Raw genomic sequence first — 25924 nt, forward strand, 5'->3', positions numbered from 1 at the left:
GGCAGATGTTGTCCGAAGTTGAGCTGTAGAGATCGCAAGGGAGGGACGGCCAGCGGGGCTGGACGTAACAGCTAACCAGAACGTGTGGTGCAGACTGTTGGCACATGCTATTATCAACTGGCACTTGATTGAAGCGATACAGGACCTCACCCTTTTTGATACTTCAGAAATCCAGCAACTCAAAAGGGAAGAGCAACTGCTTTGGTGAAGAGGTGGCTGCTACTTTATCCTCTCATGTTTAGCTCTCCAGAGTCCTGGATTCTCCTTTTGTTTCAGACAATTTCATTACATGGGATGATGCTGTAGGCTAATCATAGAGAACAACTGAACAGTTGTTTAATCAGATTTTTCCCCTTTCTGTATATCAAAGGGGTTAATTTCTAAGTCTGCTTAACGAGCTTCTGTCTTCTTCTCATTACCTTTACAACTGCCTTCTGTTCAGTATCACCGGTACACAACTGCTCGGATTCAATTCGTGTGATAGTTCTTATAGCTTAAAATTTCCTGCCCCAACCTTTTAGTTGCCATGACAGCAACACAAGAACCTTGATCATTATCATCACAATCTGTGTGTAATTTCTTATCTAGCTTATTCTTTCATATTCCTGAAAACACACACATACAACCAGCCTCCTCTGTGTTCAAAAACTCAAGTCTTTTTGATATTTTATACTAATGAATGAGGCTTTTAAAAAAGCGGATTTCCACTGAACCATTAATTTAAAAGCAGCATCTCAATGTTTTAAATGCAAATGAAAACTCGTGTTATTTTTGTCTTCCCTGCAAAAAAGGTGGGCATCGCTGACATGTCTACATTTGCTATCATATCTGTAACTGACAATTTCTTCATTAGCTATGGATTTATTCTTAAGCACAAAGGTTAAATCAAGCAGGAAATACAATACATAATTCATATATTACAACGACTGTTTTTAAAAATACAGCAGTGTTTTAACTCTGCTGTCTATATTTTATAAGTGCCTATACATACATACACACTTTGCTCACCCCTGGTCTAGTTCAAACACAAAACTTGGTCCTATAACCCATGGCACTAGAAGCCCCACTGGCTGCATGAGCCGGTCTATCACGCAGGCTATTGGCACTGGTCAGAGGGTTTTACCTCCTTTGGTGGAAGATGTAACTTCAAATCCATGGGAACTCAACAATTAATCTTCAAGTAAAAATTTAACAGTGAGAATAATTAATTTTTGGAACTGATTACCATGGGTTGTGGTGGATTCTCCATCAACAAATTTGATATCAAGATTGGATATCTTTCTCAAAGATCTGTTGAGAATCTTGGGGCAAATACTATGGCCTATGTTATATAGGCGGTCAAGGTAAATGATCACAGTCATACCACTGGGCCTTGGTATATCTGAACCAAAGTTAAGGATAGTTACAGTTAAGTTAATGGGTATAGGTTACTTCAGAACAATACCCATTCTGGCATTTTGCATATGTGGTAGTATCAAAAAAACCCAGCTTGGTTGGTGGCTGCTGTACCACAAATCCTTGTGTCAGCAGACAATATGTTTGATCAGAATCGCAAATAAGTAAAAAATATCTGTAAATATGAAAAAGAACAAGAAACGAAGAATTCTGCCAAAAAAATAAAGGAAGGCTTTCATGCTTTGCCAATGGCAACTAAGTCTGTGGAAAAAGAATGGAAAAAATATGAAAACCTTTTCATGATGGCAGCTGAGGTAAAATATTGCAGGACGAATGGTAATATGGGGTGAGTGAGCAGGATAAGTTGGTAGTGGAAACCTGATGTGTAGGAGCAGTTGACAAACAAAATTATTCAGCGTTTGAGAGAGCAAGCAGCTCATGATACCGAAACAAACAAAAACGCGTACAAAGGCAAAAAGCAGGCCATAAAGGCAGTCGCTCAGGCAAGGATGGGGGCTGAAGAACTGTACGTGTAACTGGAGGAGGAAGATGGTAGGAAACTGGTTTGGGGGGGCTGCCAGAAAATACAAACAATGAAACAAGATATGAAGAAACTGGGGTGCGTGAAAGATACAAACTGTGTGACGACCAGTGTATCCCTTCTTTGACAGCCACCTGGAAGAGTTTCGGGTGCTGCCCAGCTGACTACCAGAGCACTCACAGGTGTCAGCAAGCATTTCTACTGGTGGTACACATCAGTAGCCGCCTCAGAGCACATAAAATTTATTCTGCTCAGAGATGGAAAAAGATGGTACGAATACATGGAATTATGGAGCGTTCTGAGGTGATGGCTGGATGAAGACAAGGGAGTGGGCCGAGTCCATGTCTCTTCATCCTAGTTACGGAATTAATGAGCAGGAGAACAAGCCCATGGAGACGCAGAGAAAGTTCACGTGTGCTGGTGATTTGGCCCTTTTGGCAGATAGCAGAAGATGAATTGGGAAATACAGGATCAGAGTGGATATCAAGACCATGGTTTGAAGGTAACCCAGAAAAAACCTGAAGTTAGGCAGGTAAGGAAGGCAGAAGGGCTGCTGATTTGAATTTCAAGAGAGATCCTGCATCAGATGAAAGAATGACACTTAGTGACACAGGAGAGAGATTTCCTCTGGCCCCCTTGCTCAGAGGAAGGGTGGGACTAACTCCACACTCACTGGCAGCTGCTGCCAGTGAGTCTGGAGAACCCAGCCTGCCCCCAATGCTGCCCTCAATCCCCACCATGCTAGTTCCCCAGACGGCCTTGGTCGAGGCAGGGGAGGGGAGGGGGCGTGTAGGGGCGGGACAGAACAAGCGTAGGCAGTGAGTGAGGAGAGATGGGACGTGGGGTAGAAGGGGTTTGTCCTAGCCCTTTCCCAAGTTAGGTGGGGTTATGGCCAGTGCCTCCCCCACTTCTCCTTCACCAGCTGCCCCTGCACATTCACATGAAGGGAGAGAGAGAAAAATTAAACCACAGAAGCCCAACCTTGCAGTCGGAGATTGACTCAATACGGAGTTAAGTTTGTTAGTCACATACCTTGAGCTGACAATACTTTTCTGTCCTCAAAGCCAGGATGCGCTCGATTGAATAGATGTCATCCGGCAGCTCCGTCTCCGCCAGCTCCGTGCCAAAGGATTGTAACATTTGTGCAATTTCCTTCACCATTAATGCAAAGCTCTCTATAGCCTGGAGGAAGACAATTGTTTCATCAGCTCAGTAGTCAGGACACACTGAGAATGCATCAGAAAAGCACAACAGGACAATACAGACATTTCAGATGAGCTTAAGGGGGTTAGGCACATCCAAGTCATTGAAATTCAGTGGGAGTGGGTCAATGAACTCCTTAATGCTCATTTGAGCACCCCAGCTCGAACCCTGCTTGCTTGAGAGTAAATGGGAGATTTGTCCTAAGCTTCAAAATAGCTGGGAAATTAATGTACTTTAATCCTTGAACAAGAGGATGATTTAAAAAGCCAGTTCATCTAAGGTGGGCCACCCTTGTGAATGTCACAGTGAGCATGTTTTCATTTGTTAGCAGATCTCTCCACATTTTCTCAGCCTGTTTTTTTAAAGTATGTTCAGTACGTTACATTGCTAAGAGAAAAGGTGCTTATAAGGTGCTCCTGGTTTTTCTTAATGTCAGGTTCAGAACTTGAAAGGAATGCTGCTGGTCCCCATTCATCAATGACCTCCATGCAGATACCGAGGTCTGACCTTGGGGTGCTCATTCTAGCACTAGATTTTAAGCAATAATTTGACGCAGTTTTCATTAGTTTTTTGAGCTGTCTGGGTAACAGATTACCCACTGCTCTGCGAGCAGAAAGTCTACTGACATCAAAGATGTTGCACAGAAATTTATGACAGGAGACAGCTCAGAGACAGCATGGAGGCCAAAGTCATACAAACCTGGCAAGATGAAAGAGTAGCATATACAAGGAACAAACACTGTGATTTAGTTATTTTAACCCACATATGAAAACACACACAATATGTGTCAGTTTGAACCAGTGTGACAAAGGGAAAGATTTTTGCATCTGCTGCGAAGAGAACTTTGAAATGATTGCAAAGCAATGAGGGACCCAAGGAAGTTAGTGTCCCATCTCCCACAGAAATTCAGGGCCTAACTCCTGTATATTCCTTTGAAAATCCCAGTCAATAAGCAATGCTTAAAGAGTACCAGGCCAAGTATTGGAGAAAATAACAATTTTAAGAAGTCAGGCGGGTTGCTGAGAGATGCACGTTTGCTATTTACTTGAGGGGAGGGCTACCCTCTCTGATTGGCTGCCTTCTTGGGCAAGAGCAGCCAGTAAGGGCCACTGCAGAATTCTGACACCTTCCCCTCAGAAATGGACACCATTCACACAGAAGTTCAAGGCAGGTCCACGCCTTTCTCTCCTTTCCTCTGTGCAACAGTATGGCTCCTCTGCCTGGGAAGGGGCAGAGAGGACACTGCTGGCCTGAGAGACAGGGCTAAAGAATCCCACAGCTGCTGGAAGAGCAGAGATGAGAAGGAGCAGATGGAGGATGGAAACTTCTAGAGGGCTGGGTCAGGGAACAGGTAGATGAGGGGGTAAAGATACACAACCTTTCTGCTTTCAGATCCCATGAAGCACTGCCAATAACTCGGGCTACACAAAGGGCTTGATCTTGTAGGACATTAACCAGGAAACTGCAGGTGCTCATTATCTTCCAGGAATTATTGTGGGGGAGAGACAGCAGCTCTCAGCACTTTAGAGAACTGGGCCCTGGTTGAGCTACACTTCCCGCATTCTACCATCACATGAGTTGCACTACGTACAGTTCTGAAGATAACCCATTCACTATGACGGTACTCCAAGGTGCCCCCGAACTCCGGAGTTAGCTGCTTCTCATCAATATACATCAACAAATCACTGACTGAGCTCAGCATAACAACCTAGGAGTGAGGAACAAAAATATCGTTAACTGATTCACTGCAGCTTCTTCGCAATTCACATGCAAACCCAGCCTGCAATTTTTCAGGTACTAATCTCTTTTACGAACTAATTGGGGACTGAAAAGTTTCACAAAATTGAACATCTCCAAACCACAGTAGATAGGAGGGATCTGTTGAGGGGTTGTACGTTGCATCAAATTTCTTCCCATCTTGCAAACTACTGTAAAGTAATTTCCACTGCACAAAAGGTATCAGAATGTGAAGAGGTGTTGATGTGTTCTTCACTGACACTACTTTCACTATATGCACATTTATTTTAACATCAGGAAAAATGGTTTGCATAATTTCTTGCTCATTAGATCAGCATTCATAAAAATCAAGGCCCTACTGTATTCACAAAATTGGTTTTGCACCCATTGTTTCTTTATGCCACACCTTCTTTTCACACATCTTTCATCTCAAAGATTTGCATTTGTCAATTATGGCTATAATAGTTAGGCATGTGTTTTATAATATACAGCTATTCCACTTCAGCAGACTTAAGTGGACCCAACATGAGTGGACTCAACTTCTTCTGAGGCAGACATAAATTAGCCAGCAGCCATCCTTTCAAAACACAGGGTTGAGTGCAAGCTAGAAAAAGGACTTTGCAAAGTAGCAGGTTGGATAGCAAATACATCATTTCTTTTCCCTTTCATTGACATTTAAGGAAAAGAATATTCTGCATTTTCAATCTCAGTTGCATGGACAAATTAGTGAAACACCCAAATTTCCACTGAGTACATCAGTAGCTTGTTGGGCAGATAGAAGTGATTAGATTTCGTTTACCTGAACAGACTCTTTAATACTAGGATTTTTTCTAGACTATTCGGTTATAGGATAACTCCAAACACCTAATAATCTGTGTCTTATTGGGATTTATATTTCAGTAGCACATAAAATGCCCAATCTGAATCAAGGCTCCATAAATACTAAAGAACACAGAATAAGGATTTCTGTCCTGCAAAAACTCTTGTACCAAGTCAGTTATGTGCATGGCAAGCTGTCTCACAGAAGTCAATGGAAACCGTCACGCTGTGTTCAGTTGAGCACACGTGAGTCTTCCTAAGACTGTGGAGAGGAGTGCACCCGTACAGCGGTCCTGAGAAGCTGCAATGGGACCCATACAGGAAAACCCCAGCAGTGTACCACCAGGATCATGAAGGTGAAGGTTCAGCCACATGGGTCTAATTGCAGCATCAGTGACTAAACGGCAAGGTGTGTAAACAGCAGTGATGTGCTTTGTGGTGAGAGGAGAGACTTAAATTTCATGTGGAAAAATATATACTTAAAATTCCCACTGGGTATTGTACAGCTATATTGGGTCAGATTCATATACAAATATGCAAACTATGGATTTTTCCAGTTTTGACGCAAACACTAAATCTCTTTCCTGAGTGAAGTCTGAGTTCGCAAAGATGCTGCAGTGTTTTGTTTTGGCTTTTGCAGCTGGCTGTTTGGATTTTTTTTGGGGTGGGGGGGCTGCGGCTTGTTTTGTTTTATTTTTTGAAACAGAACAGAGTGAAAAAAATTTGGTAAAAATAAAATAGATAAATCTATTAATAATGGTAATAATGAATAATAATAAATCATTTATGATTGGGGAGGGGATGACAAAGCTTTTCAGACCAAGTTCTATTAATGCTTTTCTTATTTTAGCTGCTCTCTATCGGTCCCAGCCTCCAAGCACATAAAGTTCCTGTGGTTTCACGAATAAGGTATGTCATGGGGTGGCAGGCCCTTTAAGCAGAGATGGGTCCAGCCTCCCCAGTGACAGCCCAGCAAGTATCCCAGCTGAGGCTAGTCAGCTGTGGATCAAAGCCGCGAGTGGTTCAGCTGGGATAGATGCCACAGGGGGCAAGAAGACTCTTACAACAGACCATGACCGGTGAGGGAGCCACAAGAAGTAGGTTGGCTCTTGGAGGGAAAAGCCCAGAGTCTGCAGATGACACTCAAGCAGGCAACCAACAGAGTGGAATCCTGTAGGAAACAGACTGGCCCTGCAGGGCCCCGAAGACAACGGCCTGGGGGGAAATCGACAACTGATACGCTCTACAGGTTGAGCCTCTCTCGTTTGGCACACTCAGAACCTGACCAGTGCCCAACAAGAGAATCTGCTGGACCTCAGGAGGTCAATTTTGTCTAGCAGCATTACCAACATTTCCAGTGCTTACTGGCCTCTTAGAAAACGTTTAGCAGTAAATTACAGCTAAATAACAACAGAGAACCCTGAGAGCCAGGGCTGGTGGCTGGAAACAAATATTGAGATCACAGAACTTGCCCACATCATAATAAGTGGTCATCCTGCCAGATTACGGATGTTGCCAGATGAGAGAGTTCTAGCTTAAGGAGGTGCAGCCTGTACTAGTTTGACGTGATAGAAATAAAGCTGGAGCCCTGAAAAGAGGGCCTGAACCAGCCTCTTGGACACAGGCCAGCAGCATAGGGAGAGATTGCTGAGCCTCTCTGAAACATGTCCCCTTGAGAACCAAACTATTCTGAAAATAAATAAAACTAAGGCTTTTCACACCACTTTTATACTGAGACTAAGGTAATAGCAACTGACTGCGCGTCAACAACACTACGGACACAGGGAAGTCTCTTCAGACATTCCAAATGTTAAACCGTTATTAAATAAGGAGCTACCTTTTCATGCCCCCCACCCACGCTCCCAAGCTCTGGGTAAATGCACACTAGGCAGTCATGTAGTTCAGCCTGTACTGCCATTGTCCAGTATAATACTACTTCTGAAGACTAAAAACTTGGCGGGACAGGGCTGTCATTCCACTCCCTTCAAACATCTATCAAGTTCTCTCCTAAAGAAAATGTATCCATGAGTGTTTTTCACAACGCACCAGAAAAATTCGCTTTTCAAAACCTATGTTCATTGAAACACTGCATTATTAGAAGAAAAGTCCCATTCACATTGCACGACCAGGCATTAGGTCTGGACACTGCCTGGACACAGCAGCATGGTACCAAAGCAGTATGGATGATTACATGAATATAATGCACAGCTGATATACCCCTACCGGTAATTTGAGCAGAAAATCCTCCTGACTAAAGCGGAATCCGATGTCGGTGAAAGTACGCTGGAAAAACCCTGTGGGACGCAGAACCATCACTAACTGCAGGTTCCCTGGGAAGGAGGCCTGTAGGAAAACAAGGCAGATGATGAATGTGGACTTTCAGCTGGTGAAAATTCAGACATGATCCAAGTGCACAAGCAGATCAGAATTCCAAACTTACTTTGTAGGGAATTCCTATTACTGTTTCTTTGTGCTTGTCTATGATTCACACGCCCCTTCTTACTCAAACTCTATGGCAGGTGAAATGTGCCACAAAACATTCTATGGAGAAATGAACACTGAACTCACAGCTGTGAAGAAGCAATAATTCAGCCTAGTGGTTCATTGTGCAATGTGCTTGTATGAATTCCTCTAAGTATCAAAATGAACCTGCTCAGCCTTGATAATTATTAATAATGTTTCATTTGTGGCACAAACATTAAACCGCTTTGCCATATTTCATACACGAGTAGTAAAGTTGTATGCGATACACTGAAAATACTGTTGAATGATTCAATTGAGCCAGGTACAATCCCTTGAAATCGTGGCCGGGTAAATGACAGAAAGAACCCAGCTAATTAACATGTAGGATATTTCTGTAAAATTCGTTATTGCAAACTATCTCCACATATTTTCATTCTATTATAAACTTTCTTACTGTACCTTTTAAAGAGCCTAAACTGAGGTTAGGACAAGCAGTAATGGTCTTTCGCAGCAAGGGAGGTTTAGGTTGGACATTAGGAAAATTTCCTGTCAGGGTGGTTGAGTATTGAAATAAATTGCATAGGGTGGTTGCAGAATCTCCATTGCTGAAGATACCTAAGAACACGTTACATGATTATCTAACAGGGATGATATACATAGTTCTTGGTCCCGCTGTGAGGGCAGGGGGCTGGACTTGACGACCTCTTGAGGTCCCGTCCAGTTCTAGTGTTTTATGATTCTAAGGGCACTTGTTAACCGTGTTGGCATAAATGTGTATCTTTCATCAAGTGTAAAAGTTACCATTTTATTCAAGTGATTATAAAGACAGAAGAGTCCTGTTGAATCTACATTAAATGAACGTTTTCACAGAGGTGCAATTAAAAAAAGAAAAACGCTAAAATTTTCACTAGCCTATATTTTTTTTCCAAGGAAAAAATGCGTACAACAAGGGAAAGAGAACTTTCACATAAAAATCCACATTCTGAGGAAGAAGAATACAAGTGTTTATATATGCTGTATAAAGGGGTATCTAATCTAGGCACCAATAGTTTGGTTCCATAAACATGCAATTACTTGCTGTTCAAAGAACCTGTAATTTACAGTTGAGATGACACCCAGGAATTACACTGTGGCAAAGTTTGCACAAGAGATGTAGTTATTCAAGTCCAAGCAGACTGCAAAGATTTACAAAGAGTTTTCGCAGAGCTGGCTGACTGAGCAACAAAGTGGCAGATGAAATTCAATATAGACGAGCGTAAAGTAATGCATGTTGGAAAATGTACAGTAATCCCAACTATACATACTAAACCATTGGGTCTAAATTAGCTGTTGTTATTCAAAAATCAGATCTTGGTCTCCTTGTGGATGGTACTCAGAAAACATCCACTCAATCTGGAACAGCAGTCAAAAAAGCTACCAGAAGGTTAGGAACCACTAGAAAACATTGATAAAATGACAGAAAATATCCTGATTTCACTGTATAAATCTATGGTATGCCCATACGCTGAATATTAGGGGCAAATGGAACCGCACTAAAGATAGATCGGAATTGGAAAAGGTGCACAGAAGTGCAATAAAAACAGTTAGGGATATAGAACAGCTTTTATCTGAGGAGACATTTAAAAATTCGGGACAGTTCATCTTAGAACAGATACAACTAAAGGAGATACAGTAGGAATCTAGGAAAGCATTAATGCTATGGAGAAAGCAAATAAAAAAACATTATTTAATTTATCACAATCTATGTATCAGGGTTCCCACAAGGAAATTAATAGGCAGCAAGTTTAAAGCAAACAAAAGAAAGTACTTCACACAAGGCACAGTCAACCTGTGGAACTCATTGCAAAGGGATGATGCGAAGGCTTCAAGTACAAGTGGGTTAAAAAAAAAAAAAATTAGATGAGCTCATGCAGGATGGGTCCACCCCATGCTCTGGGTGTCCCTAAACCTCTGAGTGCTAGAAGCTGAGACTGGACATAAGAGAATGAACCAGCCACTCAATCACCCTGTTCTGTTCATTCCGTCTGAAGCATGTAACACTGACTGTTGTTGGATGACTGGGCTAGATGGGCTAGCCTGAGCCAAGTTGGCCGTTCCTATAATTTTTTTTATCAAAATAAAGCCTCATTGTGGATTATGTTCTGCTTAGAAATGGTCAGCACTCTTTAGGATCACAAGAGCCAAATTAAAGTGATACACTGACCTGTCACTACTTTAAATGGTAGTGAAAAAATAAATGAACACAAACCAATGGTTCCATTCAATAGGAATTTTGCCAGGGCTCAAGATTTGCCTCTGACAGCAAGAGCAAACCAGAGACGGGCCAGTCACACGCTTTCTTGGAGTCAACCCCCTGGCTGCCTTCCTTTTCCTTGCCAGCGTTTGTAGGACATTGCTTTGATATCAAATATTGGTAAGTAAAATAGTAACAGAGAGGGAGCCGTGCTAGTTTATATACTATCAAAACACAAAGCAGTCAAGTAGCACTTTAAAGACTAGCAAAATAATTTATTAGGTGAGCTTTCATGGGACAGACCCACTTCTTCAGACCATAGCCATACCAGATCAGACTCAATATTTAAGGCACAGAGAACCAAAAACAGTAAGCAAGGAGGACAAATCAGAAAAAAATGATCAAGGTGAGCAAATCAGAGAGTGGAGGGGGGAGGGAAGGTCAAGAATTAGATTAAGCCAAGTATGCAGACGAGCCCCGATAGTGACTCAGAAAATTCCCATCCCGGTTCAAACCACGTGTTAATGTGCCGAATTTGAACATAAAAGCCAGCTCGGCTGTTTCTCTTTGAATAGCGGTGCGAAAAATTTTTTTCAGTAACACGCATACCCTTAAGTGATTAACAGAATGGAATGGAATGGGGCATTCTGTTAATGATTTAAGGGTATGCGTGTCACTGAAAAAAAATTTTCACACCGCTATTCAAAGAGAAACACCCGAGCTGGCTTTTATGTTCAAATTCGGCACATTAACACGTGGTTTGAACCGGGATGGGAATTTTCTGAGTCACTATCGGGGCTCGTCTGCATAGTTGGCTTAATAAAATTCTTGACCTTCCCTCCCCCCTCTACTCTCTGATTTGCTCACCTTGATCATTTTTTTCTGATTTGCCCTCGATTACTGTTTTTGTTCTCTGTGCCCTAAATAGTGAGTCTGTTCTGGTATGGTTATGGTCTGAAGAAGTGGGTCGGTCCCACGAAAGCTCACCTAATAAATTATTTTGCTAGTCTTTAAAGTGCTACTTGACTGCTTTTTGTGTTGGTTAGTAAAATGTTTGCCAGCACCTACAGCTCTGTGACCCTTGGTCAATGCAACCTCCAACCAGGCTGAACTTGCGCATGGGCTCATTACCAGTCACACCCTTGGCCCCAGTCATAAAAAGCTTTGCAGCTGGTATAGGATAAAGAGTCTGAAACGTGGGCCTAGTATAAGTTCTCTGGTCCAAACCAAAGTAAGCATGACATCGTGTAACAGCAAGGCCCTATCAAAAGCAGATGTTTGCCTGAAAGTCAGTGTTTGGGACGCAAACTCAGCATTAGTACTGCTAAAACATACGGATCGTGTAAATACAGTCCGCCAGGACAGCACAAGGACAACCCAACCTAGCACACGATAAAACAGTCTGACAAGTGATGAATTCTGATATTTTGTCTGAAACTTCAGGATGGAAAGTGCAACAATAGGAATGCTTTGTCTGAAGTGTCAGGAGAGCTAACACATGCCATTAATGTGTAAGATGATATGTAAGGTGTGTACCATAGATTGTTAGTCTATAAACGTTAGGGTACCTCAATTTAACTCTTTGTCCTCCCAAGGGGGCAGTGTTGTAATCCTGGCCTTGACTGAGCTGGTTTATTCTAATGAGTATATATGTGTTACCTAACTGTAGGCATCTGATCCAGGGAAGCAGGGACTGAGCTTCACTTCCAATAGACTGATTTTTTGTGGTCTTTTGGGGCTTTCTTGATGTCTACCAGAGTAGCCATCTGTGCAGGGCTAATGTGATGTACAGTGGGAGTGCAGGCTCGCAGCCAGAGTAGGAGAGCTTAGGACACCACACCAATGACTTCTGACTACCACTGGTTCTGAGCCCGGCTATTCCTCCCTTCAGCAAACCTACTGGGAGTCATGTGGCCTGCAGTTCTCTCTTCCAGTGAGACAGCAGGCACACACACCTCCTGGTAGCTCCGAGCAGCCAGGTGGCTGGAGCACTTCATTTTCCACCGCTGGGTCAGAAGGGCAGGCAAACCCACTCCCACAAGTCCAGAGAAGGAAACTGCCCATCCACTCCAATGTGTGCCAATCAGCAGGACTTCAAAAGCTGCGGCTGCTCCTGGTGTCATGGTTGGTTCATCCAGCCCAATGGGTTTTCTGAGCTCTGATGCACCCCACAATGTACAGCAGCACTAGGGGGTCCCCGGAATAGGGAAGGGAACAGGGGAGCATGTTCACTATTGGCAAGAATTAAACACAAACGTCCAACAGTCTCTAGCACAATGATGCATTTTAAACAGGATGTGGGAGGAAAGGGAGGTGTCAGAAACTAGACTAAGGACTAAGCGATCAAGGAAGACAGTGCCATTGCGGAGCAATTAAATGATTTCTTTGCTTCGGTCTTCACGGCTGAGGATGTTACAGAGGTTCCTAAATCTGAGCCAGCCTTTTTAGGTGACAAATCTGAGGAACTCACTCAGATTGAAGTGACATTAGAGGAGGTTCTGGAGTTAATTGATAAGCTGAATAGTAACAAGTCTCCAGGACCAGACGGCATTCACCCAAGGGTTCTGAAAGAACTCAAATGTGAAATTGCGGAGTTATTAACAGTGGTTTGTAACCTATCCTTTAAATCCACTTTGGTACCAAATGACTGGAAGACGGCCAATATAACGCCAATATTTTAAAAAGGCTCTAGAGGAGACCCTGGCAATTATAGACCGATAAGTTTAACATCAGTACCAGGCAAATTAGTAGAAACACTAGTAAAGAATAAAATTGCAAGGCACGTAGAAGAGCACGAATTGTTGGGCAAAAGTCAGCATGGTTTCTGCACAGGGAAGTCGTGTCTAACTAATCTGTTAGAATTCTTTGAAGAGGTTAATAAACAGGCGGACAAGGGGCACCCAGTGGACATAATATACCTAGATTTCCAGAAAGCCTTTGACACGGTCCCACACCAAAGGCTTTTATGTAAATTAGGTGGTCATGGGATAGGAGGAAAGATCCTTTCATGGATCGGGAATTGGTTAAAAGACAGAAAACAAAGGGTTGGAATAAATGGTAAATTTTCACAATGGAGGAGGGTAACTAGTGGTGTTCCCCAGGGGTCAGTCCTGGGACCGATCCTGTTCAACTTGTTCATCAATGATCTAGAAAATGAGGTAAGCAGTGAGGTGGCAAAGTTTGCAGATGACACCAAGTTGTTCAGGACAGTCAAAAGCAAAAGGGATTGTGAAGAACTACAAAAAGATCTCAGCAAACTGAGTGATTGGGCAGCAAAATGGCAAATGAAATTTAATGTGGGTAAGTGTAAGGTAATGCACGTTGGAAAAAATAACCCAAATTACACGTACTACATGATGGGGTCAAATTTAGCTACGACAGATCAGGAAAGGGATCTTGGAGTTATAGTGGATAGTTCTCTGAAGACATCCACGCAGTGTGCAGCGGCAGTTAGTAAGGCAAATAGGATGTTAGGAATTATTAAAAAAGGGATCGATAATAAGACAAAAGATATCATGCTTCCCCTATATAAAACTATGGTACGCCCACATCTTGACTACTGCGTGCAGATGTGGTCTCCTCACCTCAAAAAAGATATATTGGCATTAGAAAAGGTTCAGAAAAGGGCGACTAAGATGATTAGGGGCTTGGAACGGGTCCCATATGGGGAGAGGCTAGAGAGACTGGGACTTTTCAGTTTGGAAAAGAGGCGATTGAGGGGCGATATGATAGAGGTATATAAAATCATGAATGGTGTGGAGAAAGTGAATATAGAAAAATTATTTACCTTTTCCCATAATACAAGAACTAGGGGACACCAAATGAAATTGATGGGTAGTAGGTTCAAAACTAATAAAAGGAAATTTTTCTTCACACAGCGCACAGTCAACCTGTGGAACTCCTTGCCCGAGGAGGCTGTGAAGGCCAGGACTCTATTACGGTTTAAAAAAGAGCTTGATAAATTTTTGCAGGTTAGGTCCATAAATGGCTATTAGCCAGGGATAAAGTATGGTGCCCTAGCCTTCAGAACAAGGGCAGGAGATGGATGGCAGGAGATAAATCACCTGATCATTGTCTTCTGTTCTCCTTCTCTAGGGCACCTGGCATTGGCCACCGTCGGCAGATGGGATGCTGGGCTGGATGGACCTTTGGTCTGACCCAGTATGGCCATTCTTATGTTCTTATGTAAGGACAAGACCCATCCAGCGAGCAGCTACAGCACCAGCTGCCCCAAAGTGATAGGACTGATGCTATGAAACTGGTGGGGGAAGGTCAGGCAAGAAGTTCATCTCTGAGCAATGCACCATCCCTCACCAGAGAGCAGTTGCCAACCACTACGCTCCTACCCAAAAATCAAGGGAGAGGGAGAGAGAGAGGGAGCTGGGTTGTCTTGGAGAAGTGAGATCTTCGACTTCACATTTTGATAATGTCAAGACACCAGAATCGCCTGGAAAGTTGCCACAGACTCAGGCAAAGCCTGGCAGTTTCATCTGAGCATCAAAACACAGACCTCAGAGGGAGTGAACCAGCATTCCCTGTAAGCTGCACGCTTCTAGGGCCACTCCCAAAGGAATGGATGCCCCGCTGATTAGCAGAGTGCCCCAGATAGTCTTTTTTTGTTTCTATTTGTGGTGCACATTGGCACATGCCTCAATGCACATGGAAAAATTTATTCCGCACGTGGATGGAAAAGATTAGAGGGAATGCAGGACTGAAACTTACATGCCAAGTTTGGCAGGATTCCACCCACTGTTACAGAAACCCTGACCCATTTTATGCGAATGTCAGATAGGCTGCTGGCTAGACATGCAACCGCCTTCAAAAGGTCAGAAACAAAGAGCAGAGCTCTCCTTTTATTTTACCAAGAGCAGAATTAACTGGAAGAGTGGGAAATTGCTGACTTGAAAACCTGCAATACTCCAAATTAAGAGGTGGCTTTTTTTGGCCTTTTTTTCAAATTCTCCCAATTCAGGGATTCCTCAGCTAACATGCAGGGGTTTGTTTCCAGAATTTTGTGTTGTCCGTTTCTCGCTGGCAAAAGATCGTCAGGTGGCTGGACATCTGTCGCAAGCCACATGGTCAGACGCACAGCAGCGCTCCTGGTTGTTAGACTGGCCTGCCCCTGAGCACCAGAGGCTCAAGGGAGTCATTCGCAACCAGACATCCACAGTGAGACTCTACATTGGGTATATTCCCCTGAAGGCAGGGCTGGCTGGCTGGCTGCAGACTTCTGGCCAAGTGTACACCCTCCCCGGGGGCTGCAGTCCTGCCACATGGAATTCCCTCATTTACCACTCTCAACATGGAAACCACTTCACTATTTGTTTCTTAGCTTCACCTCACAGCATAGTTTCAAAAGCAGCTGTTCCTCTGGAAACGGGTTGGGAGCAGCAGTGACCGCCAAGGAGGTCCCAAGGTGCCATCAAGAGGCAGAAGCCGACGTGAACAAGCACGTGACCAGGCCCACATGCCACAGCCACTTCCAACTGTGGTAAATTCTAGCAAGTCTCTTAGCTGCTGTCCCCAAATCCATCTGAACAAACTGGGAAGCCATCACCCAGCTTTGGTGGTAAACCCTGTTGTTGCAACCTGGTCCAGTGCCTCTCCGTAGTCTGTCTGCTGAGAGTGGACCCAATCCTGGCTCCCATGTGCTCCCAGGCCAGTTGGGTCAGGGTAAAATGTAAGCTGTTTCTAGCTGTAGGTCTACAGAGCACTATTCTTGGCTCAGACCTCTTGTCTGACGCTCTTCCTTGGGACATAGGCTACTGCTACTCTAGAGACCAAAATCAAAAACCAAGTCCCCAGTCTCTTAGGGTACATTTATACGTCCTGGAAGACCGACCCGGTCAGGATTGATATTCCGGGCTTTCATTTAGCATGCCTAGCAGGGATGCACTAAATCAAACCAGTAGAGCTTGGCTGTCGACTGTGGCACTCCTCATTCTCACGAGGAGCAAAGGAGGTCGGCAGGAGCGTTTTTCCCATCAATCTCCCTCAGTGAGGAGAGCCACATTAATCGATTGTAGATACGTGGATTCCAGCTATGCAACTGCTGTAGCTGGAATTGTGCATCTACAAGCCATTTTATGGTCTAGTGTAGACCTGGCCTAACTAAAGATCCATCAGTTACGCAACCCCCCGCCAGCTCCTCTCCTTCTACAGGATGCTGTATAGAAAAGTCATTGTTTTATGGTGATAAGCCAGTAGAGGAGACACAAATCAAAGTGAATGGCCCTAAATTTCTCCCTAACGGTTCCTGTTATTCCTTTAACATGGTGTCAAACATCCTTTCCAGGCATGGCGTTTCATTGGGAAGAAGTACAGCAGATCCAATTTGGGCATTCCCAACCTTATGCAATCATAGTGCCAGCATTTTCACATTTAATACAAGACAGAGTTCATAACTGGGCACACATGTATCCCAGTTTATCACATCTGGTATACAAGCAAATTCCAGTGTGACATGGTATTTTTAATGTTGTGTCTTTAACTTATGTAAAAGGATCTGTTTGCTATTAAACACGCGTCATATTTCACCCCAGAAGTAGCTGCATTTCCAGAATGGGAAACATGATTCCTATTCTTTGGAAAGCATTTTAAGGTTCTCCTTCATGAAAGGTGATCTTATCAATGTAAGATCAAGGTCGCCACTTTTTGAAAAGCAAAAAAGGTGATATGCATGTGATGAAGAAACGTACCTTTTGCAGATCAATATCTAGTATAAAATTACATATGGAAAAAACCCCTTTGCTTTAAGTCTGCTACCTGCCAAAAAGTATCATGTTAACTTAAAGGAAAAGATGACAGATAAGAATAAATAAAAATTTAAAAAAACAGTTCAATAATTATTCAAAGTTTACAGTTATGACAGAACTATAAGCAGACCCCTTGCCCTTTACAATCATTGCCCTTCTGTGTACCTTAACAGATTAGCCAGTACATTTGTACTCTAATATTAGCAAAGGCAAGAAAAACGTGCCATAATATAGTACAGCACAGAAAGAACAGGTCAGGAACCTTCATAGCATATATTCCAAAAAGTTAAGAGAGAAAGGGTCTTAACCCATCTGAACTTCCAATCCTTCCATTTATTACACCAAAGAGAATCCTAGTCACTTGATAAAACCCAGTAAAAAGACAGTACGTGCAATTTTTTAAAAAATCATCCAGCTGCTAATATTTTAATATCATCTCATATTTACTGTCAAAATAATGCATGTTTTTAAAAAAATGACCTTGACATTCCGGGAACATAAAAAAGTTATGCCCATAAGGGGCGATCCAGTAAACCATTCTTATAAGTGATGCATCCTATTGTCCTCATGAGGCATTGCTCTGGGACATCCCATAAGTTGGAAGGAACAGGCCATTACCTACCTACTTAATTTTCTGCACTAAAAACATTTAGCATCTTTGCTAGGAATTAAAAGTATATTTCCCCCCTCCTCAACACACAACCCTCCAGGGGGACTTCCATGCACCCAGGAAGAGAATAAAAGAAAATTAAAATTCACCCGTAAGTTTGACCCTGGACCCAGGAAACTGATCAACCCACAGACCCCACAGTTGAGTGACTTTCCTCTCCCCTTGGAGAACAAAGTCGGTCGCCAGGACTGTTGGGTTCTACTACAGCCAACCAAGCTGCCCATCTTTGCACAGCTTTACGCTACTCTCTGGCAGAGTGAGCCGCCAAGGCAGCTGTCGGTTCCGCTGCACTTCCACCCGCAGGACGGCCCAGCCTCGGCCAGGCCTGTTCCCGGGGATGCACCAGGCTTCTCGGGAAAGCAGCAAACACAGCCTCGGGCTGGATTTCTCCTCCGTGACCCTCAGGACAAGGCTGCAAAGAGACTGCAGGAGCCTGCAATGCCTCCTGCTAAGCGACACGTTGCTAAGACGCCGCCCGGGGCAGCTAGGGGGGCGCGTGTCCGGGGTCCTGCCGCCCCGGGCCAGCCGGACGCATGTTGAGCGCGGGGGGGGGGGCTCCCCGCGGCCTGGCTCAGCAGTTTGGGGGCTACTGCACCGCGCTGCAGCACCGGCCGAGCGCTTGGCCTGCGGCGGGGGTGGGGGGGAGCAAGCAGCGCGCACGGCCGGCCCTTACCGCATTCCTCCGGAGCCGCCGCTTCCCCGCGGCCGGGTTCGCCTCGGCCATCTCCGCTCCGCTGCCGCCGCCGGCGAGCGCCCCGCTGCCCCGATCGGCGGCGCGGCATGGGGCGGCGCGAAGGGGGCTCGGGCGGCGCCGCCAAACCCCAGCCCCACGCCGGCGGCTGCAGGGCCGCCCACGGCCCCGCTGTAGCCCAGCCCCCGTTCGCAGCTCCCGCCGCAGGGACCCCCTAGCGGCCCCCGCGCCTCGCCCCGCGCGGCTCCGCCGGCGCTCGCCGCGGTGGGGGGAGCAGGCAGGTGGCGTGCGGCTGTTAAGGTGGAATGCGCGAGTTCGGCCTCCCGCCCGGGGCAGCTCCACCGTGGGCCCGCGTGGCAACTCACAGGCGAACGCAGCCCACTCCCCCCCCCCACCCCTCCCGGCAAAGAGCCTGGTTCTGCACGCGGGGGGGGGGGTGTTTACAACGCTGCTTATGTAATTAATTACGCAGTGGGACAAGCGGCGCGTGTAAAACCCCAACCCCTGGGACTGGGGCCTGACTCTGGGTGGGGTGACTCCGAGGCGCCCAGATGTCGCACGTGCGTAGGGGCCCCACGCCGAGCTTAATGTCTGCGAATCTCTCCTTGGACCAGCTGCTGGGGGTGGACACGCTTTGGAGCCTGCGCGAGGCTCTTCTGCAGAGTTCGGGCTCCCACACTGGAAATCGCATCGCTCTCATGGGGTGAAAGTCTTTAAGGTGCTGCAGGGCTGCTTGTAATTTGCAAAGCCCTGGACTTACAGGGCTAGGCCTCTGAGCCTACCGGGTGAAAGTCACTTACAACGTCTTACAGGTACTTTCCTATTGCACCCGGGTCCCTGCCAGCTCTTTAAATGGTTCGCTGCTGGTTTTTGCTGTAGCTCAGCCAGCTCTTGCAGGAGCTACGCACCAGGGTGTACCCCCTTACTTTCACCTCTGCTTTCAGCCACACAGAAATTAGTCCCTTACCTGCCTCACCAGTCCATACCTGGCCAGATCTGCAATTGCAGCCAGATTTTTGCACACTTCATAAAAATCAGACCTTGTGTATTTTGAATTCAACTCCTCTGGTAGTTATTTGGTCCATCATACCAGAGACCAGAACACATCTGAATTCACACTGCAGGCAAGTCCAACCGTATGACTGATCATTTGAAAAGTAAATCAAGTCTCATTTGAAAAATAAATTAAAAAAAAAAGCCCACCACCAACCCACACACACATTCGGAACAAAGGGCATAAGGTAATATATTCACCATGTTCAGTCAGCCCCCTGCTGTCACGGGCAGCCCTCTCACATAATCACATCCATAAACTTATCAAGCTCCATCTTATAACTATTGAGTTAGTTTGCCCAGTTCCATAGGCCGGTGAGAAGCATCTTACCATCTGAACCTACTACAGTCTTTTCCCAGGCAGAACTTGCATGTCTAACAACTGCATGAGTACAGTTTTTTTTCCTGACATTCATTTGTAGGCCATGTCTACACTTGGGGAAGACTGACCCGCTGCTGGTCACTCTTCCAAGTTCGATTTAGCACGCTTAGTGGGGACACACTACATTGAACTTTCATGATGTCACCATCAACCCCCTCATGCTCCTGGCAGTCACGAGGAGTAAGTGAAGTCGATGAGCGAGTTTCTCCCATCAACTGCTCGCTCTGTGGACGGCAGCAAAAAATAAAATAAATCAATACAATTGATTTTAGATGTGTTGACTCCAGTTCCACAATTCTCGTAGCTGGATTTGCGTATCTAAGATTGATTTTACTTCCTAGTATAGACCTGGCCTTGCACTTGGTATAGTTGTTTGTTTGCCACGTCTCTCTGTGGACACAGAAGGAAATCTGGAGAGTGTATCTTGTGCTATCACGTACTCACGATTCAATATGAGGTGTAAAGGGCAGGTGTAACTACCAAAAGCATAACCGAAACTAGGGCATCTGGAGCTCAGTGCAGGAGCCGCTACAGTCTGAGCAAAAAGCCAGCTGCCTCTTAACTAAGACTGTAGGGGAGACTCATTTGTTCTCTCTGCAAGTGGTCTAAGTAACACTACCTGTGTCAGAGGGATAGCTGTGTTAGTTTGTATCCACAAAAACAGTGAGAAGTCCTGTGGCACCTTACAGACTAGCAGATTTATTGGAGCAGGCGCTTTCGTGGACAAACACCCACTTCGTCAGATGCATCTGAAAAAATGGGTCTTACCCATGGAAGCTCATGACCTCATACATTTGTTAGTCTCTAAGTTGCTACAGAACTGCTTGTTAAGTTATTCACTGTTCTCAATAAACTCTCTTTGCCTCATTCTCTATCAGCTTGGTTTGTGGATCCAACTTTCCATCCGAAGCGCCTCTTTGTATTCAGGTGATGCTGACTCTGACATTTTCAGAACATTTCCTTCCACTGTAGCGAGATCAGTATAGATTTGGCCTTTCACAGCCAATCTATACTGCAGCCTCCATTCATTACAAAAGTGATATTTTTCTATTTACCAGGGTAGTGCTTTTAGATCACGTTTAAATTTTGCAAGAGACTCTGTCCTGTTGACTAGTGGGGAGAGGTGTTACTTGTGAGATTTGTTCAGCATCTGATGGTACATCTGCTCTAGTTAATTAAGAGAGACACATTTTACATACATATAGCTGTACCCGCATGCTTTATGCGGCACCATTTGCCTTTGTCTCTACAGAGAAGGAGAAAAAGCAGTGGGAAGGAGACATGGATCTTAGCTGGATACTAGGTCTCTTCACACTTGCAGTCAGCAGAGCACGGCAAGGCAGATATAAGAACCAAGAAACATCCAGAACAGAATGTGGATATTATTAGATAGACTCAGTAGTTTTTTCCTGAGTCTGACGAATGCAGGACTAAGATTCATCTGCATCAGGCAGTGTTCCCTGTAAGCTGAGCACTTGGGCAGCTGCCTGGGAGAGAGCCAGGTGATTAGCAATGCACTCACAGCCAGCAGCTTTTATATTGGTGGTGCACACACACATGCTTCAGTGCACATAAAATTTATTCTGCACATGGATGGGGCAAAAATAGCAGGAACATTGGTTCTAGCTCCCAATGCCTGTACCATTTTGGATACAATCTGCAATTTCCCCCCATTACATATAAGTGTGCACAAATGTCAAAATAGGTTTTTCTCCTGATTTTATATATAAAAGCGAGAGGAGTGGGGGAGAACTATTTCAAAGACTATTCTGCAGTAAATTAAAACATTGCCCAATTAAGGGTAAAATAACCACTCAATGCTAAATATCAGAGCCTACACATAGAATATATGCCAAGATGGATTAGCTGAACATCAAATGCCTTTTGCAGGGCACAAAAATATGTGCACAGCTATATAACTAAGTTGCATGGGTACAGGCAAATGCTCAATTGAATGTCCAAATAGCTAAAACAGGCACACAATTCCACCTGCATTTACTATGGTGAAAAGGGCCATACTGATAACTTAGAAGAGAATTCACATCTCTGGAATTCTGATGTTTTCAAAATCTAGAACATACCCAACGACTCAATACGTTAATAGAGCCTTTGATAATAAAGGAGGCTTACTGCTATCCTTTGGAGAGTCATTTTGACGGACGTCCATGTATCCAGTCTTCTATCCAGGATCAGGATAAATTTTGTGTCAGATTCATGTTGACTACAAGAGAAGACAACACCAGGTAGCCAGGAAATATTTTCAAAACAAACCTTTTAAGTCCCAGAAAATAAAATTTTTATAAATATCCTGAGCACAATACCTCTGGCATGTTTCTGTAATACTAAAAGTCCATTTGAAATTATGTGCTACAGATGGTCCCAGAAAGAAACTCAATAACCCTGCCTCACTATCATTTGACAGTAAACTTGACAAGAGAAACATGCCAAGTTGCTGCTCTTCCTTTGGGAATATTATTTGCACTTGAGTGGGCTCCGTGTGCAAATTCCAGCTCCAGCAAATCCATATTATTCTGGAGCTGGAATTTGCAAAGGAGCCTAAGAACTCCCTTGAATCCCTTTCATAATCCAAACCCTAGTAGACAACTGAGTAATACTCTAGTTCCACACTGGGGGATGCTGAGCGTGTTCAGGTAAGTGTCTACCAAAACCGTACAACTGTATTATGGAATCTGGTTCCTACTTATTCTTTAGACGTATATCCATTTTGCAAAGTAGGCAGGAATACCTGTGTTAGCATTAATCTAGCTAGCAGGTGTAACCATAGCGGCAAAGATGTGGTAGCAAGGGCTTCAGCATGGATTTGCAACCAGAGAACATACCCGAGGTCTCTGCAGCCATCATATTGTTACCTGTGTTAGCTAGCTTAAAACTCACATTGGCATGCCTATGTCTATGCTAAAAATCACCCATTTTCAGCACATATACTACGTACATAAGCGGGTTTGGTCTTATAATAGCACACAATTAAAGCTACAACACCATTACAAGCTGGCATCATGTTTCTAGTCAGATTAAAGGGTGACCAAGTCCCCTAATATACATGTTATTTGCAATACCCAGGGACTTAATGCAACCATGTAAAGAAAAAGCTACGAGCTACATAAAGACATAAGATGCTATATACTCATTCCAAGACTAAGTATTTATTACTACTATTGCATGACAGTCAATATTTGGCAACTTGATGCCATATAAAAATGTTACTTAATACAGCAATAATGTGCACACTAGAAGTATAATAAACTCCTGCACTGACCTTATAGAAGATCTCACCTTTAAAAATGTTTAAAAGATTTTAGTGCTTGTGACAGACTGACAGCAGAACTAGAAAACCTCTGGCCACACAACAGGAGTAGTGGAAGCTGCCTACGTACAAGCTTCCTAAATTTGCCTCTTGACTGGATCTGGAATGAAAATCTCCAAATTTGAGGTTTACCTACATTTTTGCCTTTCCCACCTCAGCAGTGCTAATGAGCGGGGTGTAAAGTTAAGCACATGTGTTTCTGAAGGATGGTGCACAAGAGGGACCTCCAAGAAGGAAAACTGCTCTGCTTAGAATGCTAATTAGAGATACTTCAAGGGCTGTTTTCCGCAATGTGGACAGCTGCCCACTCAGCATAAACCATCTTACTGGGACATCGACATTTGATGAACAACAACATGGACCAATGACCTGGAAAAGAAAGGCTCCATCGCCCACTATCAACACACATTCTGACAGTGGTGGTATTTAAAAAGTCAAGGAGCAGAAGAACACGCTTTTGCTTATTTCCTAGCTAACACTCTGCAGTATCCTGCAAACAAATACTAAAGGTTAAAGGTAACATGAGACAATAGGAAGATGTCAGAGTGACATTTTGCACAGGGTGGATCACACTCAGATATTGCAAACATAGCAATGCTTGAAGTATCGCCATGTTATTTCTGGGCCACCATCTTCATAAAACTGAAGAAAAACCATTATCACATTGTGAGACAGTGAAAGCATGACAAATATTTGCACACCACAGACCCCAGAACACTGACCCCAGAACTCAGCACTTCAGTTTAAAGGAAGACTGGGACAGACACAGTAGCATTTTCCATAGGGTAACTTATTTTGAAAGGTGTCCCTACAGACATGCAGAAGAAAGTCCCAAACTGTATGGAAGTCCTACACCTGCGCTCTAAGGCAGAAATGGGTTTCCCCCAGCAGAGCAGAGGGCTTAGAGGTTTTTCAGCTTTGCACTTTCAGGCTACGTCTACACGTGAAGCCAACATCGAAATAGCTTATTTCGATGTAGCAACATCGAAATAGGCTATTTCGATGAATAACGTCTACACGTTCTCCAGGGCTGGCAACGTCGATGTTCAACTTCGACGTTGCGCAGCACCACATCGAAATAGGCGCTGCAAGGGAACGTCTACACGCCAAAGTAGCACACATCGAAATAAGGGTGCCAGGCACAGCTGCAGACAGGGTCACAGGGCGGACTCAACAGCAAGCCACTCCCTTTAAGGGCCCCTCCCAGACACAGTTGCACTAAACAACACAAGATCCACAGAGCTGACAACTGGTTGCAGACCCTGTGCCTGCAGCATGGATCCCCAGCTGCCGCAGCAGCAGCCAGAAGCCCTGGGCTAAGGGCTGCTGCTCACGGTGACCATAGAGCCCCGCAGGGGCTGGAGAGAGAGCATCTCTCAACCCCCCAGCTGATGGCCACCATGGAGGACCCAGCAATTTCGACGTTGCGGGACGCGGATCGTCTACACGGTCCCTACTTCGACGTTGAACGTCGAAGTAGGGCGCTATTCCGATCCCCTCATGAGGTTAGCGACTTCGACGTCTCGCCGCCTAACGTCGAAGTTAACTTCGAAATAGCGCCCGATGCGTGTAGCCGCGACGGGCGCTATTTCGAAGTTAGTGCCGCTACTTCGAAGTAGCGTGCACGTGTAGACACAGCTTCAGTCTGACAAAACAACTAGACTAATGCATTCCCACACATTTGCCTGTTGCAATTTCATTAACATCCTGGGACATGAACATTCAGGGGAAACATTAGACTGAACCATTAGTTGTTTGTCCCACCATTAAACCAAAAAAATAGTACTGAATGTTGCTATAGAAAAACAGTACTAAAAACAGAGGACATCGCCAGGAGAGCAAGTACAATGGATTTGGGAAGATATAGGTTCGACCTTTAGGGTCTGAATTTCCATAGTCTGGCACCATCTGTGTCCTGCATGCTGGGGGTGCTCGGGGGTGGGGGATGGCTGGAGCACTCACAGGGAAAAGCCAGACCTCACACTCAGCAACTCCTCTACTCTCCCAGAGTTTCCAGAGTGTGGCCAACTGCTCATTCAACACTCAAGCTCAGGCAGGGAGGGAGGAGGAAGAGTGGAGACAGGATGCTCGAGGGAAGAGGCAGGGTGTCTGAAAAGCCCTGCGGCCAGTGGTGTTGTCTGGCATCATAGCCCAGCAGCCACAGGGCTCGGTGTGTGCCTGCAGGGCTTCACTCGTGGGGCTCTGCAGCCAACCTTCCTCTTCCCCTGAGTGCCCCAGTCCCCACTTGGTCAATGCCAGCCCCTCTGTTGCCACCAGAGCACAGCCCCACAGCCCATGGCAGCAGAGGGGCCAGCCTTGACTCCTGGTCCAGCAGATTTCCTAGTTTGGGACCAGTCAGCTCCTGAGGATGCTGGACCAGGGAGTTACAACCTGTACTCAACCCAACAGCTTTGTTCCTTTCATTATTTTACTGCTCAAGGTGTATGTCCTTTTTTCCAAATTAACACACTCTCCACTTGCACATGCAAAATATAACCCAAATAACTTGCTGGGGCATATCTTTTTGAGGGCTGACACCCATGTAAGGTTAAGCCATGTGATTCCACTAACAATTATTGTCATCAGGTAGACGTATAAAACCAGGAACCAATAGGGACAAAAAAAAAATCTTTTTATTATGTAGTGACTGGTGTAAA

General features: G+C 44.8%; 1 protein-coding gene across 3 annotated transcripts in view; it reads right to left on the bottom strand.

The window, feature by feature from the left end:
* Positions 1-25924, bottom strand: part of MCF2 (MCF.2 cell line derived transforming sequence) — a 105328-nt gene that overhangs the window by 58375 nt on the left and 21029 nt on the right. The window contains exons 4-7 of one of the 3 annotated variants that reach the window (XM_075007506.1): positions 22073-22163; positions 7919-8038; positions 4731-4847; positions 2969-3118 (exon numbers count right to left, since the gene is read on the bottom strand). In XM_075007506.1, the coding sequence (XP_074863607.1) occupies positions 2969-3118; positions 4731-4847; positions 7919-8038; positions 22073-22163 (478 nt within the window). Of the gene's footprint in view, positions 1-2968; positions 3119-4730; positions 4848-7918; positions 8039-18489; positions 18725-22072; positions 22164-25924 lie in introns of those variants that run through there. The other 2 variants (XM_075007504.1, XM_075007505.1) reach the window with 2 other exon arrangements.

Source organism: Carettochelys insculpta, chromosome 13 (genome assembly GCF_033958435.1).
Source record: "Carettochelys insculpta isolate YL-2023 chromosome 13, ASM3395843v1, whole genome shotgun sequence".
NCBI classification, from domain to species: domain Eukaryota; kingdom Metazoa; phylum Chordata; order Testudines; family Carettochelyidae; genus Carettochelys; species Carettochelys insculpta.